This window comes from Balaenoptera ricei, chromosome 17 (assembly GCF_028023285.1).
Source record: "Balaenoptera ricei isolate mBalRic1 chromosome 17, mBalRic1.hap2, whole genome shotgun sequence".
Classification (NCBI taxonomy): domain Eukaryota; kingdom Metazoa; phylum Chordata; class Mammalia; order Artiodactyla; family Balaenopteridae; genus Balaenoptera; species Balaenoptera ricei.
The window spans coordinates 8,937,362-8,954,615 of record NC_082655.1 but is presented as its reverse complement, the minus strand read 5'-3'; the positions used below and the strand labels follow the sequence as shown (position 1 = coordinate 8,954,615).

Genomic DNA, 17,254 nt, shown 5'->3' with positions numbered 1-17,254 from the left:
GGAAATGGTTGAGGAGGGAGGAGAGTAATTAGGGGAGATTCGTGTTCTAAATATTAAAATGTATTTTAAAGATGCATTGAATGCATTCACTTGTTCAACAAAAATTTATTGAATACCTACTCTTTGCCAGTCTCTGTTCTAGGTGCCAGTGACACAGTAGTAACAAGAACAGACAAAAGTCCCTACTTTCATGAAGCTTAAATTTTTGTTGAGGGAGATAGACAAAGAAATAAACAATTAAATACATGGACTGTCCAGTGGTGATATATTCTATGAAGAAAAATACAGCAGAAACAGGGGATAGAGAGTACTGGGATGGGGAAGGGGAAACTTTTAAAATAGCGGGATCAGGAAAGACCCCATGGTAAAATAACACTTAAGAAAAAAGAAAAACTGAAGGAAGGGAGAGAACAAATCATGAGGATATCTGGGAGAAGGGCATTCCAGCAGAGTGAACAGTATGTGCAAAGGCCCTGGGGTAGGAGGATGCCTGTCATATTTGTGAAATAGTAAGGAGGCCAAGGTGGCTGGAATGATTAGAGGGTAAAGTGGTAGAAGATAACGTCAGAGAGATAATGGCAGGTGGAGGTTATCAGGGGATTTTGCTTTTAACTCTGAATGACTAGAAAACAAGACTTGGTCTGATTTACATACACTATAAAATGATCATTTGGCTGCTGTGCTGAACAAAGAAGAATAGTGAATTTCTGGTAGACAGATGACACCCATAGGTCCATGTTTCTTGACTGGATATATCTAATGTAATAAAAGGCACTGGAGACTGAGACTCTACACCGATCCCAAAAGCTAAGACTAATGAATACAACAGTGCCGGAAGCTAGAGAGAAATGCCACTGACAAGTGGAGCAGGATTGAGAAAAGCCTCATGAAACACAGAATGTTTCCTACTCCTCTATTACCTGGGCAGTTGACCTTCTATTCCCTAATGCCACTTTCTGAGAAAGCCAGAGTACCTTTGCATCCACTACCCCACCTGCCACTTCTAGCCAAGACATCAACCCTTGAAATCATAGTGGAGGAGATGGCCTTCTGGGAGATGTGGTACCCACGAGTTACGTTATAAAGATGGCAGATGGAGAGAGGAATTCTGTAGGGAATGGCAGGGATTGTGATATCTGTGTATTCTATCAACCCACAGATTACAGACTTGGTGGCAGATGTTGGAAAGCATCTGGTATTGTAGAGCTAGCATGAGATGAAAGTCCCTGGGATGTGGAGCCGAGCTGGGAGAACCCACCAGCAGGTCAGCAACAGAATATCTAGCCATGACCCCTGTGACAGGGAACAGACTTAACGAAACTTGCCTATTTATCGGTACCCAGTCTGTATAGATCCGGCTTCATTTAGGGGTAGGGAAGGGAAAAAGATCCATTTGACATCTATGACAAAATACTGAATGAAGTGTCTAATAAGAAATATTTGAGCATTTTGTGGACTCCATTACAAATTGTGTCCTTGAAAAAATGTATACAAAGTTAATCACTGAATTTCCCCAGATAAACACAATATAATCATCACAGCACAGACATCATCAAATAGATTAGCTTTTCACAAGTATTCTTTACAAATGCTATCACAAAGAAGGAACAACTAAACAGCAAATTTGATCTTCTTTTCATTAATTTAGAGTATCCAAGTACTATAAACTACTAAGGACTATATTAGATATTTCCTGAAGTACTAAGTTATCACTTAATATTTTGACCACACTGTTCTGTGAATGAAACAAAAGTATACCTAAGTGTCTACCTGATCTTTACAAAATGCTTTAAAAGTCCAAGAAGATGCCTCAGTCGTTATAACACAAGTCAGACACGGACAATTCCACAGTAAGGTAGAAGCCTAGACACACAAAACGGCTCAGTGGATGAAACTTCGGTACTTCAATTGTTTCAATCAATAGGAATTATGAAGATGTTAACTTTTAGTAACACATATTTTTAATAGTAAGCATAAGTGAAGTTAGAATTTTATTTTTTAACTTTTGATGACTTTTTAAATTTAATTTTTAAGAAAAAGCTTTTGTTCTTTGAGCTTTACAGTCCTTATAAATACCTAACTCATGAGTGAAGAACAACTAATTCAGGGCAAGAAATAGCTACCTTTTAGGAGGAATAATGACAGAGGTATATAAAAGAAATGATAAAAGTAAATAAATTAATAATTAATAATTTAATAATTAAAAGGAATAATGATAGAGATAGCTTCACATCCATGTTACTTTTAGACAGTAGTCTAAAAATCTTAAAAAGTATATACCTCAAAGGAAAAAATGTTACTCATAGTTTCTTATTGAGAAAAAAAAAAGAACCATTCTGATTCTTTCTAGGTAAATTATCTCATCTTCAACCAAACACTTCTAAAATGCCTTTGCTTTAATAAGCCATTTTTTATACTTTTTATGTGAATTTAACATGAAGATTTAAAGAGATATAAAGACAAAAAGGATAACAGAAATAGAATGTTGTATTCATTTAAAAGATTCATAAGCAGAGATAGCAGAGGTCTTCTGATCAACTGCCTGGCACCCTGTAAAAGGTACACAAATCATACGTCTTGATTTCCTTTTAGGAAAATAGCAGTTACCACTTAATCTTTGGCTTTTCAGTTAGAATGGAAATTTCAAAAAAAGAAAGAAAGAAGAATGCTAATCGCAGTGGCATTCAAATGTCTCTGTTGAAACACTGAGGTAATTGGGTTATCGCTTAGATTTCCCTATAGGATATTCTAACTGGCATAGAAGCATTTCCTTAATTTGTTGTAGTCAACAAGGACAATGCGATTCTTACAGTTGTGTTTGTTGTTTTATTCCTTGACAACAAATTGTATTTGCTGTCTTACTGCCTCAGAGTAAAAATACATAACTGATTACTCATAATCTGTTACAAAACTGGCTTTGGGAACATGAAGGATTATTAAACCATTATAGAAACCTTATTGGTTAATCAAGTTTATAATCTTTGTGTCCCCCAGGTCCCTTTTCTTTCTCACAAGGAGAACCCCACGTTGACTGGTTTATCTACTCTTCCCCTTTGAAACCTGAGTGACTGGGGCAAAGCTGACCCTACCCGTAGCTCATGGGATGAGATAACAGTAACCAAACATAAAATAATAGGAACAAAGAAAGGACTACCATCTCTTTGGCCAGAGATTGGTTTCATTGTCCAGGGTTAAGCTCATCAAAATTTTTAGCCTCTTCAGCTAAATTAGCCAGATCAGTCCAGAGGAGCTTTTATTCCATGGTGATGGGAGAGGTCCTCTCTTTGGTCTTTCTCTGATTCTCTGTCTTTCCATTTTTGTGCAAGGTAAGAACAAGAAAGCAAGTCACCCCAGTTACAGCTAGTGCTCATGTCAAGAAGGAAGCAGGTCTGAGTACAGAGCTAACATATCAGAAAGGGCATGACCCTCCCCTGACTGGGCCCTCCCAACCTTCCATATCTTGTTACAAGAGTTGAAACACTTCTTTATGGTTAAAGCCAATTCTGTTTGGGGTTTCTGCAGCTTGCAGCACAAAACATCCTAACTCATTCATAGAGCCTGTATTGAGGAATCGGAATATTCCATATAGACAGATGAATATTTTTAAAGTTTTATTTCCTTAAGTTCTTTCAGGGTTGTCATCTATCCATGTTAAGTCTGTTCAGGCTTCTAAACAGCTTCTGTCTCAGACATTCAGCTCTGAGATCAAAGTTATAGAGCCTGACAGTCAGTGGAGGGAACCCTACCAGCCATTAGAAGTCAGCCATATCAAAAGTACACATATAGTTTTGTTCTCCATGTCTGAGTCTGTTCCCGTGCTGTATACAGATTCACTTGCATTATTTTTTAGATTCTACATGTAAGTGATATCTTATAGTATTGTCTTTCTCTGTCTGACTTACTAAGCATAAGAGGGAGGGGGAGGGACAAATTAGGAGGATGTGATTAACAGATAAAAATTACTATCCATAAAATAGATAAGCAGCAGGGATTTACTACAAAACACAGAGAATTATATTCGTTATCTTTTAATAACCTATACTGGAATGTAATCTGCAAAAAAAACCCAAAAAACAAAAAACGAATCACTTTGCTGTATACTTGAAACTAGCGCAATATTGTAAATCAACTATACTTCAATTAAAAAAAACTGAAAAAAATACATATACAACAGCTCTCCTCCCAAATAAAAGGCAAAAAAGAGTTTTAGTTTAAAATACTATCTAGTCCGTATCATAAAAATAATACAAAGAGTGACAACGATGGCATCAATATTCATTGCGTGCTCACTATGTTATGAATTTTATGTGTATTATCTTTCTTAAAAGCGATATTAGGAAAAAGAGGCCCAGAACCAGGTTAATAACTTGCCCAAAGTCACGAATCTAGTAAGCTCAATATTTGGAATTCAATCACACTTTTTTAAGAGACCCAAGGCCTACTACATCTCCTTTCAAAGTTATTGGTAAGGCAAGTACTGATTACCATGTGCCGGGCATGTTCACGGCGCCTGTGATTTATGCACCCCTCCTCCACTCTCTGGTCTGCCAGGTAGGAAGGCTGGGAGGCTAGAACTGCAGGTAGGAGGAGTTACCACAGTCACAGCGTCCTGGTCCCAGCTCTCCCTTCTCACAGGCCTTTGTTCTCCTACCTGAGCCGGTCCAAGTAGATTTTCTGGCTCTCTCAGCCAAAAAGACCTTGATCACAAGTCATCAGGAGCCCTGGTAGGCCACGTTCCTCTAGGAACTTGAGACTTGAGCTTGATCCAAATAAGGCTACCTACCTTGGGCATGTAGACCACCAGATGTCCTGTTGTCTGAGCTCTTCTAGCAGAGCTGCTGTCAGGTTTGACTTCTGCAGGAAGGACCAGCTGAAATGGCTGAAAGCAAACAGGAAGTGTGGAGAGTGAGTGCATATTACACGAGGGGGTTACTTTAAGAGGTGTTTTCAGTACAAATTTAAGATTCACCATTTATTTAAAAAATCTGCTTAGGCTTATTAGGAAAAAAGTAAAATATGGGCAATGCTTGATATGCATGAACTATTTTACCAATTTTAATGAATTGTCTGAGGAACAGTTAGTCACAAATCGTGACTGGTCCATTTATGGGAACATGGCTGATAAAGGATTTATAGATAAAACTTCTTGTCATAAAACATCAACATGTTTCCATTTTAAAGTCTTCAAGCGAACTGATATGAATGCTCAGAATCAGCAAAAAATACTATTTCAAAAGTGATAAAGTTACAGTTGCTGTGAATGAAATCATTGACAATTTTAAATGGGTATATTATTTAAATGGGTATATTATTTTAAATGGGTACATTATTTAAATATAATTTCAAGCCTAGGCTACCCATACATGACTATCTTATCAGCTCTGAGAAAAAGTACTAACAAAACAGACACAGGTTAAAAATACAAATTTTATCAAGGTACATAATGGTCAGCAACCATTCCCACTGCATGCCACTCCCGTCGTTTAAAATCGTGTGTCTAAAAAAACAGCACTCTGACTGAGTTTCTCTTTTTCTATTTTAAAATCACTTAAATCTGTTTTGAGGCAAGCTAGTTTGATTCAAGGCTGAGCTTCTGAAACGGGAACAGCCTATAGGGTTACACTTACCTTGCCTTTGACCATCACTCGCACGTAAGTTGGCTGTACATCAACATCGATTAAAGAGGTGTCCATATACCTTCAAAATTCAACAACCGAGTCTTATAATCTTCAAAACCATTTAAAGAAGTGCAAATACAAAGTCCCACTTAAGGGACCATTTTAAGTGAAGAAAGTTTACAATTTCCATGCTAAACAGGTCTTAGAATATTCATCTTAAATTAATGCCCAGACCGCCGGAAATTCAATATATCAGCAATTTCATTTTTAGACCCACAAGTACACTTGGCATTGATTGCCCCTTACCCCAAAATATCTGCGGCCTGAAACACCAGAGGGTTGCAGAAAACGGCTTGCCATGCTCTTTCATGAATATTTTATTTTAAACCCCTAAGGCTGACTTGAATAGCCAGGAATGCTGAATCCACTAAGCTCCTGTGTCCTTAGGGCTCTTGATTCCCTGCAGCTGTTCTGCAGCTGCCCCATCCTACCTCTCCTGGAAGACTGGCTCCGAATGCACATCCTGCCCAACAAGCCCAGCCCTCTCCCTCTATGGCAGTGACCTCAGGATTGGGGGCAATTGTTCTCCTTTACTTCATGAGCAGAGGAAAGGTTTAGATTCCACATCACTCGTTAAAATAAGAAGTTTGGCCAAATGATTATTTTTATGCATGTTAAAATATTTGAAAATGCAGTGATGATTCAAAAATCACAAACATTATGGCAGGTAGGACGATACAGGGGTGACAGGCTCAGGTTTTGGCCACACAGGCTTGTGAGGACTGACTCCACCTTCCCCTTCCTGCTATATTACCCTGGACCACATTCCTTAATCTTTCTAAGCCTCTGTCTCCTCACCTGTAAAATGAGGATACAAATAGTGCCTATCCCCTAAGATTGCTAAGAAGACACGCGCACCATGCCTAGTACATAGTTAGTGGTAATAAAGCATTGGTACAATTAATGAAAAATTAAAATAATAAAAAGTAGAGTCAAGTTTTCCTACAACTTCATGTTTATTATCTACCACTTTAACTATGGATTACAGAGTCTTTTTTGTGCTTAGGGCCACCTAAAGTTCCTCTGCCCCGACCTACAAGGGTTTTGCATGTGCTGTTTCCCTCTGCCTAAAATAATCTTCTACCAGTCCTTTGTAGAGCTCGCTACATCTTACCCTTCAGTTTTCAGTGCTCACGTCCCTGGCTTTCCCTTTTTCCCCAGCCATCCCCTACACCGCCAACCGCCAGACTACACACACCATTGTTCTCCATCCCTGAACTCTGTCCTTTTCCTGTACGGCACTCTTCTCCCTTTGTAGTTACCTATTAGATGCCTGCCTATGTATTGTCTGCCATCCCCACTGGGCCGTAAACCCAGGAGAGCAGGGACTGTATTTAGAACAGGCCGGTTACAGTCTCCCAGCACCTGGCACGTAGTAGGCATTCTACAGCTACTGCAGGAATAGAAGCAGGAAGCATACATGAATGAATGAACTTTCATGCATACATCCATGTGCCAATGAAGATAACAAGGAATTTTAGTGTAATAGTTTGGACAGAATCATGGGAAGGGAAGGATTTTTCTACTTAGACAGGAGAAATAGCACCAGTCCTTGAAAAGGTACATGCATGGGGAAATGAGGAAAGTTTTCATTTGAGGATTAATGTTAAGTAGCTAATCGAGCTAAAGGGAGAAAGAGGTACACATTCACTGAACTCCAGGAATAAGGCCTAAAAATGGAAAGGACAAAAAAGGGAATGTTTAACTGAAAAACAGCAGAAAGGGAAGCTCAGGGAGTTGGAGGAACAGAGAACATGCAGTCAGCTGGAGGAGGGCTGGGATGGAAGGCAGCTCTTCTTAAAGGCAGGCGACCTGGCAGCAAGAGGGCAGAAGGACTGTTGGAGGCGTGGGAGACGCAGCTGAGTGTGATGAGAAGAGCTGCACCGACAGCCGGCCCCCGTTCACACCGGCCAAAGATGGACACAACCCAAGTGCCCGTCAATGGGTGAACGGATGAACAAAAAGGTGGTCTCTCCATTCAATGGAATATTAGTCAGCCACGAATACGCTACAACATGGATGAACCCTGAAGACTTTATACTAAGTGAAAGAAGCCAGACACAAAGGCCAGATATGATTCCATTTGTATGAAATATCCAGAATGGGCAAACCTATGGAGACTGAAAGCAGATGAGTGGTTGCCAGGGGAAGGGGGGAAATGAAGAGTGACTGCTTAAGGGGTATGGGGTTTCCTTATGTGTGAGAAAATTGCCTGGAAGTAGATAATGGTAATGGTGTTACAACATTGTGAATTTACTGAAGGCCACTGAGTTGTACAATTGAAAGGGTTGAAATGGTGAATTTTAAGTTATGTGTATTTTATCACAATTAAAGAAACAAAGTTGGACCTAAGACTGAGGGTTCACATTCTGGCTTCTCCAATGACCATGTTTACTTTCACAAGACTCACCCCCCTTGGGTAATTCCAGGATAACAATCTCTCCCACGCCACTGGGTTACTGAGAAATTAAATGAGATAGAGCATGTAATAAAATCCCTCAAAAATAGAAATGCCTTTATTACAACTCATGAATGTAAATGTTCATTGATTCCATCATCAGTAATCATTCATTCATTCATCCATTTACTCCTGTACTTATTGAGCTCCTAACGGGTGTCAGACACTGTTTTAAGCGTTAGAGACATAAAGAGGTAGGAACAAACAAAACAAAGTTTCTGCCTCAACTACACATTTTTCAAAATACAGGTAAATTGAGAGTTTGCCAGGTAGAAATAAAAAAGCAGGGAGAGGTGGAAGGACGTGCTGAGGCAGGGGTGGTACTGATCTATACTGGATGGTGAGGCAGAGAGGCCTCTATAATAAAGTGACATCTGAACGGAGGCCTGAAGGGCACGAGGACACCTAGGGTGAGAGTGATACAGGCAGAGGGAGGTACAAGGACAAAAGTACTGGGGCATCAGTGGGTCTGAAAGGGCTGGAGAAGCAGAAGGGTCCTGAACGTGGATCCTGAAATCATCAGCTGGATACAGGAAGTGAGCCAGGACCTGGAATCTTCAAGGAGGGAGGCAGATGGCCTGGGTGTCTTTAAATGACTTCAACAAGGAAGCGTGGAAGGTGACACAGGCTGATGGTGTGAATGTCACAGCTGTGGACAGTTGTGGGTTGGGGGAGAGCAGCTGTCAGGATGCGGTTATGAGGAGTAAGCAAGCAGGGAGTGCGGGGGTGAAACCAGTCAGGATGTAGGACGTGGTCTGGGAAGAGGTGGCAGCCGGTGATAAAGAGGCAGCTGTTTATGTTTAAGAACGCAAGGGCTGTGACTGAGAATGAAAATAGCAAGAAATGCCATGAAATGAACGCATAATAAAATGTCTTTACCTATACACAGCCAGGTCCAGGACAATCTGGTTACGCTTTTCATCATCTCTCAAAGAGAAGTCAAGCCTAAGGAATAATCCATTTGGAGGGGAAAAAAAGAGGATGTATTTAGCGATACTTTATAGATAACCCCATCCCAGTATCAAAAGAAAATTTGATAAAAACTATGTCATAATCTTCAACGACAAACTTATTTTGGTAGCTGGTCAATAAAATCTGTTAGTTTAAAAATTTCAACAGAAACCTACAGCATATTCATAAATTATTCCTGTTTACATTGTTTCAATATGAGAATCCTGAACTACATAAAAAAAAAAAAAAAATTAGCAGCGGTGCAGAGACAGAGACACCTGGTGGTTAAAGTTTTCTTTCCCATTTCATTCGGGTTTGCTAGAAGCAAACTAAAACACGGAATTATTGATGGGGAATTACATGTTGCGTTTGCTTGCCCTTATCCAGCATTCCATTCCTTAAGTTTTAAGCAGTCTTGTCTTTTTTCTTCTCCTTTCATTGGTGACCTTTCCCTAGCCCCCGGAAATGCTGAGATGCTGCCCATGATCTATCACTTCCATTTTATAGAAGAAGAAACAGGCTCAGAGAGGCTGACGTAGCTGGGAAAGAGGCCATGTGAGCCTTGGAGGCAGGATTTCAAATCTCTAAGTCTTTCACCTGTACCCTGAGATTGAGTCCTAGGTATAACTTCCATACTGTCGATGTACTGTTCAGAATTACTTGGTCAATTTTATTTTGAATATTTCACTTATCGTATTATTCTGCAAAGTGCAATACCCCAACAATATTAAAGAATGTAGGCTAAATTGTTTGGAGAAATGTAACACTAGCCCTAGGTTTGGCTGCCAGCGGGATGTCTGCTTGTGGCGGTCACTCTCACTGCTTTCAACACTCCTGCCGGGCGGGACCTCTTCATGTGCTCAAATGACCCATGTATTCTTGATCTCATCTCTGGGGCTTTTCTATGTGCTTTCCCCTCTGCCTTGATTGCTTATTCCCCCATTTTCCAGCCACCAACTTAAACTCTCCCTTCATATATCTCTTGAAAGGTAATTTCAGGGAGGTTTTCTATGGCAGACACTGATATTGCCCACTGTCTGCTCCCCCTTTATCGATAGTAACAGGGTCCCTGATTTTAGTGAGGAATACGGTACGGCTCTGCAGGGTAAAGACCACATTCCCCAGCCTCTCTGGCAGCTAGATGAGATCATGTGATTTAATTCTGCAAGGAAAATGTGGTTTGGTGCTTTCCAGGAATTTTCCTTAAGAGAGGGGGTGTTTGCCACTTAACAGGCTATTGCAACTGTCCAGGCCAGAGGAGGCTGACTTCCTCTAAGGTGGTGGCAATGGAGTGAATGAGAAGGGGCGGGATTCTGGTAATTCTGAAGGAAGAGCTCACTGATAACACGAGGGAGAGAAGAACTGAGGATGAATCCGAGGTTTCGGTCTTGATACCCAGTGGGCGCTCACTCCTGAGCTGGAGGACACTGAGGGACGAGCAGGACCTGACGGTAAGTGGTTGTGGGGATGGAAGTGAGGATGTCTGCTTTAGCCATGGTAAGCCTACGACACATAGTTTATATCCACATAGGAGAGCACATAGCTAGCTGCATATACAAGTCTTGAGCTCAGGGAAGAGGTTGGGTCTGGTTGTAAGTAATGGAGGGATAGTGTTGAAATCATGGGATTTGGTGAGATCTCGAAAGAGTGAATGTGGAAAGAGAAGATAGTTGAGGAGTTTGCCCCAGAGCACTTAGGAGACAAGACGGAAAGGTTCCAGCAAAGCAGAAGAAGATGAAATGGTAGTAGGGTCAAAGAATCAGAAGCAAAGGGAAGAACCTGTTTCGAGAAGGTAAGTATGATCAATCTGGGCAAATCTGTTAGGTTAAGTAGATAGCTGAGATTTGAAAAGATGTGACTGAATATAGAAATGATGTGAACATGGAATATAGAAACGATGGGACTGCAGAAGCTTCTGTGGTCTCACTAGGGGCACGCAGAGCCCAGAGGGTCTCCCTCCAGCCCTGCTGTAGCCTGAAGAGAGACAGTCTCCCGACTAGATTTTTAAGTTCCTTGAAGGCAGAAATCTGTCATATTCACTTCTGTATCCCCAGGGATTAGCATCATGTGTTGTGCTGCATTCATGACTTCTGGATAAAGAAGGGGTGTGTGTGTGTGTGTGTGTGTGTGTGTGTGTGTGTGTGTTGGGGTGAGGTGGGGGTGAGATTATGAACTTGATCATGGAAACCACTAGAAATGGGCTAGCAGGGGCAAGTCAGACACACCACCTATTACCTACGTGGCCTTGGGCAAGTCATTCACCCCTCAGTTCAAGTTTTTGACCTGTGAAGAAGAAATACTGCCTATCACACAAGACTGCTGTGAAGGTGGCGTGAATGACGCCTAGGAGTGATTCAGGACAGCGCCTCTTCTATTGTGGTAACAGCACAGCAAACGAAATGATCAAAGTAAACAGGTTTTGAGTAACGAAGCCAGCAAGCTTGAGTTCGTAGGCGTTTTGATCTGTATTTTGACTACAAAAGGCCTTTTCTGCCTGCTTTCTAGTTTTAAATGTTAAAACAGCTAGATACTACTATACGTGAGGATTTCCAGTTGGAATATTTTTCCTCTCTCATCAACTCCACTGAGGTATTTATATCAATTTCTTTCCTTAGCTCTCAAATGCTTTGCAGATGTGTTCCAGGCTATAAAGTAGGTGTATAGGAGATTTATCAGTATCCTCAGCCAGCTTGCTCATGGCAGTTTTAAAAATTAAGAAACACAACAATGATGCACTTGGAATTTTCAGGCATAAAACTGTACATGGTTCAAAGTTTCAGGAGACACAGAAATAACTAAGATTTCCATATGTCAAGGTCATGTTTTGGATGCCAAGAAAACGAAATATAACATTACACACTTGAAAGCATAATGATGTTCTGCTTTCAAATACACACAAAATGACATTCTTATTAGGCTCATCAAGTTTGTTAAGAGTGGTCAGATATATTCTCTGCAGAGCAAACGTATCATTGAAACCATCGTATGACCAACACCACACATTCTACTTCTTCAAGTCTCCACTCGGCCTCACTTACTTGGGCTCATTTACATTCAGGGCTCTTCCATTCTCAGAGATCAGCACCCTGGGTGGTTTCACTTTCTTCTTTTTTTCACTTAATATTAGGGGTAGGTGGGAACATGGGGCGGGAGAGAGAAAAAAATAAACAAAGATAATATGAAAGCAATTAATGTGTGAAACAGTTTAAGAAAAATTAATCAGGTATTTGTGAATACATCAGCAATTCACTGTGATGAAGTCCATTGCTGGGAACTGACAATCGAGCCAAATTTCTGTGTGATTATATCTATATCTGTAAAGCAAAAATGTGACCAAGACAATTTGCCAGATAATTCGAATGGGGGAGAAAACTCCTTTTCATGAAATAGCCATGAATATTTAAATGAGTCTATTTTATGCATGATTTACTCAGCTAACTGTTAATTCTCCATTTGTGTATACATCTTCTACTTTAGTGAAAATTACAGTTTTTAAAATGCCAAATAGAATCTATTTTATAGAAATAAAAATACCAGTACATAGGATCTACATAAAAGGATGTCTATCACAGCATCATCTGCAGTGGCAAAACCTTGGAACCATCAAGAATGTCCATCAATGGAGGAATGATTGGATTGACTGTGGTACATTCATGCTATGAAATATTTTGCAGCTATTGAAAAATGTGTTCACTCTTTACCTACTCATCTAGAAAGTTATAGAAAAGTGTTGATGATGATTTAGTGAGAACAAATACATAAAATATAAGTCCACTTTTGTTTTTAAGAAAAGACCCTCAATCCTACGTTTGCAGAAATCATTTATATGATTGTAGCAGGTGGAGGAAGTTCTGGTAGGATGGACCCAAGCCTGCTAACTCTTGTTACCATGAAGGGGTAGCGATAAGAGGGAAATACATGGAGCAAAGAGGAAAGATTCATGGAATAACAAGAACGAAAATGTGGAACATAAATTCTGTTTATTTAAACACTTACTGAAAATACATAAAAACTTTAAAAAGGCATATATGGACAAGCTCTAGAAGATCAGATGGACAAATCCGTTTAAATGACAGAACTGCAGGCAATTCTTTGTCTTGGATTTCTGCTGTTCTTTTAATACAGATTGTACGGCATTTAACTTTATTTTATAATGTAAATTTATTCACATTTTTCTGGATCTTAAACTGGGTTCTCAGGTCCAATTAATAAGTTCATGTTTCCATGAACTACATTATTCTCCATGACACAGGACAATTAGAGGGCATTCAGAAGAGGAAAATAGCTCAGGAACCCATTAGATCGTGTAGACTATAGCACACTGAACTCAAGAATGACTTGGATAACTAGTATCTGTAAACCAGGCCATGCTCTTATTTGACACATTTGAAGTTGTTAAAAAGCTAAGGACATAGAAACAAAGCCCTACCTAAATAAAATGCCACGATTCATGACATTCTAAAGAAGGGTTAGTAGATGACACTTCAACAAAAGGCTGAAATTAGAAAAAGCAAAGTCTGTGTGTGATAGCTAACACAGATTTAACACAGATAATGGGTGAAACAAGGTACAATCATGAAAATATACTCCGTCAATCTCAATGATAGGATAAAATGGAATACCTTAATTTTTCTTGGTCTTTCCGTTGTTTTTCCATATGTCTCAGAGTTTCCAATCTAGATTCAGGAGTATACAAAGAGGGCTTATTCCAGAATTCCAGGTCGTCTTCACCGTTGTCTAATTTCTTTTTCTTACATTCCCCTTCTTGTATTTCTGGTGCCTGGACGTCGTCTTTGCTCTCTTCAGAAGATGGGCTAGAAAAGAACACAGGGCACGTTAAAACGAATAATAATGGATGTCTGAGTTTCATCCTGAATGCTGCCCCTTAAATATCTATGTTTTGTGTGTGTGTTATCTTCTTACCTTTGAATGACAAAATGTGTCTGAAAGAGAGCCTATCTGAGCCAAGTTGGAGGAAATTAGTGCCACAGCATTGGGGCAGGCCCACCTCATCTATCACCAGGAATATTGCAGTAATCAGGTTCAAGGGTTCATAGACCTGGCTGATGTGAGTCACCTGGGGAGCTTTGTACACAGTACAGATTCCTGGGCTCCCACCAGAGTCTCTCCAGTTGATTTGAAGTGGGGTCCAGGACCCTTGCTTTACAATATTTTGCAGGAGGTTCTGATGATCAAACAAACTCAGGGACCACTGGGCCTTAGCAATCACCCCACCTCCAGTCTTACACCCTTCAATTCCATCCTCCACCCTGCTCCCAGAGGAATCTTTCTAAAAAATTTAATCATATTATTTCCAGGCTCTTTAATGATTCTCTACCTCTAAAATTCTCCAGTGGGATATATGAGATTGCCCATGGTACGGCCTCTAACTACTCCATTTTTCATGGATAACTTTGGATTTTGTAGCTTTATATGGCAACGGTGCTCTGCCCTCTTTTTTATTCATGTTTTGCGGACTGTCAGAGAATTACATGATGTCTCTATATGGCATCAAATAAGTATTATATGATATTCAACATTCATTCAACATGGATTCAAGTAATATTTATTGAGTGTCTTTCTGTGTGCCAGGCACCAGAGAGACAGCCCTAGTCAAGACAGACAGCAACACTACTTACAGGAGACTCTATTCTAGCAGAGAGAAAAGGACATCATTCAAACAGTACACAATTAGGATAGGCTCTCTCCCCTCACCTCTCCCTAGAACATGCTCTGTTACAAAATGACATTAAATGAAAAAATCTACAGGAAGCCTTTAGTTCCAAGTATGGCAAATAGTAAGTTCTCATTAAATGTTAGATTTTGTTATTGTTGTTAACTGAAATGAGATGACACAAAATGCTCATTTCGTTGACCTTCAAATAAGATGTTTTTTGAAAGAAGGGACAAAAATTACCAGAATATGAAATTTAAGTAGTATAAACGGAACACAGTAAAATCTGCTTAGATACCTTACATATTATAAAATGCAACTAGACAGTTCAATAAGCAAAATAGAGCAAATTACTGAAAATAAATGCTTTGCCACATAGTTATGGTTCTTTACGGTACTGGAAAAAAAAAACAATCTATTAAGGGAGTCTGTAATATTCTACAATATTTTAGCTAACGGTCACTGAAATAACTGGTTTCATTCTCATTAAAAAAATTTTGTTTGGCAAACAGAAACAAACTCACAGACATAGAAAACAAACTTATGGTTACCAAAGGGGAAAGGTGGGGGGAAGGATAAATTAAGAGTTTGTGAGACAGATATACACTACTATATATAAAATAGATAAACAACAAGGATCTACTATGTAGCACAGGGAACTATATTCAACATCTTGTAATAAGCTATAATGGAAAAGAATCTGAAAAAGAATATATATATAACTGAATCACTTGGCTGTACACCTAAAACTAACACAACATTGTAAATCAGCTATACTTCAATAAGAAATTGAAAAAAAAAATATGGACAAAGTGAGTTTGTTCTAGAAATTCAAGGATGGTTTAATATTGAAAAATCTATTAATGTTAATTCAACACAACAACAGAAAAACATGATTTTCTCAATAGATGCAGAAAAAGCATTCAATAAAAATCCAGTATCCATGATGATAAAAGCTGTTCATCAACTTGGAATAAAAGAAAACTAACTTAATTCTACCAAAGCCTCACAGGAATCATTATACTTAATGATGAGGAATTGGAAACATTCTTTTCAAAGTCAGGAACAAGATAACAGATACCCATTCTTACTGCTATTATTCTACCCCGTACTGGAGGCTCAGCAGGCACCATAAAAAATAAAAAGCAGAGGTAGAAGGATTGGAAAAAAATTTTAAGTTGCTGTTTATTAAAAAAATGGGTTTTTCTACATAGAAAACACAGGATAATCTACAGACTAACTGTTGCATCTTTTTAAAAAGTTCAGCAAGATTGCATAATACAGTATCAGTACACAGAAACCATTTGTCTCTATATACATCAGAAAGACCCAATTAAAAGCCTATTTTTAAAATCCCATTCTACAAGATACTTAGAAATAAATCTAATAAGAAATGGTATAAAACCTTTATAGAGAAAAATTATAAAAACTTATTGAAGGACTCAGAAGAAGGTCTAAATAAATAGAGCTATTACAAAGTTCAGCAAGGAAAGAATCAATGTCCTGAAGATGTCAACTTTCCCCTTATTAATGTGTAAACTAAATGCAATTTCAATCAAAATTACACTAGGGATCTGGGGGGAATTTGAATGGCAGATTCTAAAATTCTCACAGAAGAGTAAAAAAGAGTAAAGAAGAGCCAAGATAATTTTGAAACACAAAAATATCTCCTATCAAAGATCAAGATTTATAGAAATTGAAACCATGTGGAGGTACTCCCATGGAGGAGTCCAGAGAGCCCAGAAATGGGCCCATGAATCACGAGAAGAGGGTATATAATAGGGGAGAAGAATAGCACTTTAATCAATGGGGCACAAACAAACAAACCTGTGTGGGAAGTGATTAGCACCCTACCTCACACTGTTGTCAAGTTATTCCAGATAGACAGATATGACACTGGGGTATTGAAAAATTTCATAAACAAGATCAGAAAGTATAAACATAAGTTTAACTACATTAATACTTCTAAATTCTGTAAAACAAGCACTTATCAAAATTAAACACAAGTCACCGACAGAGAGAATATACTTGCAAAGCTCATAAGGACTAAAGAATTTGCATCTAGAATATAAAAGAACTATAAATTAATAAGAAAAAAGAGTACAACTTATTTAAAATAGGCAGAGGTCTTGAATAGAAGAAATCTGAATAGCCAATAAACATATAAGAAGACATTTAAGATACAGAAACTCACTCGTAATTCTAGAAATTCAAATTAAACATTAGATGCTATTTAACAACCAACTTGATTAGCCAATGTTTCAAGAGATCACATTATCTACTACTGGCAAAGATTAGGAACTCTCCTATACTGCTGATATATGAGTTAAAATTAGTACACTTTAAAAAACAATTGGGCAATGCATATAAAGTCGAAAAGATGTTTATAATTAATATGTAGCAATTGCTGAATACGCTACAGAAACTTCCATACTTGCACAAGGAGATGTGTGCACCATTGTCTGAAAAAAACAAGAAAGGGGAAACCACAGA

At 38.9% G+C, this 17,254-nt stretch overlaps 1 protein-coding gene across 2 annotated transcripts in view; it reads right to left on the bottom strand.

The window, feature by feature from the left end:
• Positions 1 to 17,254, bottom strand: part of DNAAF11 (dynein axonemal assembly factor 11) — a 74,193-nt gene that overhangs the window by 25,108 nt on the left and 31,831 nt on the right. For both annotated transcript variants that reach the window (XM_059901250.1, XM_059901251.1), the window contains exons 6-10: positions 13,710 to 13,901; positions 12,126 to 12,203; positions 9,016 to 9,081; positions 5,628 to 5,697; positions 4,784 to 4,879 (exon numbers count right to left, since the gene is read on the bottom strand). In XM_059901250.1, coding sequence (XP_059757233.1) covers positions 4,784 to 4,879; positions 5,628 to 5,697; positions 9,016 to 9,081; positions 12,126 to 12,203; positions 13,710 to 13,901 — 502 coding nt within the window. The remainder of the gene's footprint in view (positions 1 to 4,783; positions 4,880 to 5,627; positions 5,698 to 9,015; positions 9,082 to 12,125; positions 12,204 to 13,709; positions 13,902 to 17,254) is intronic.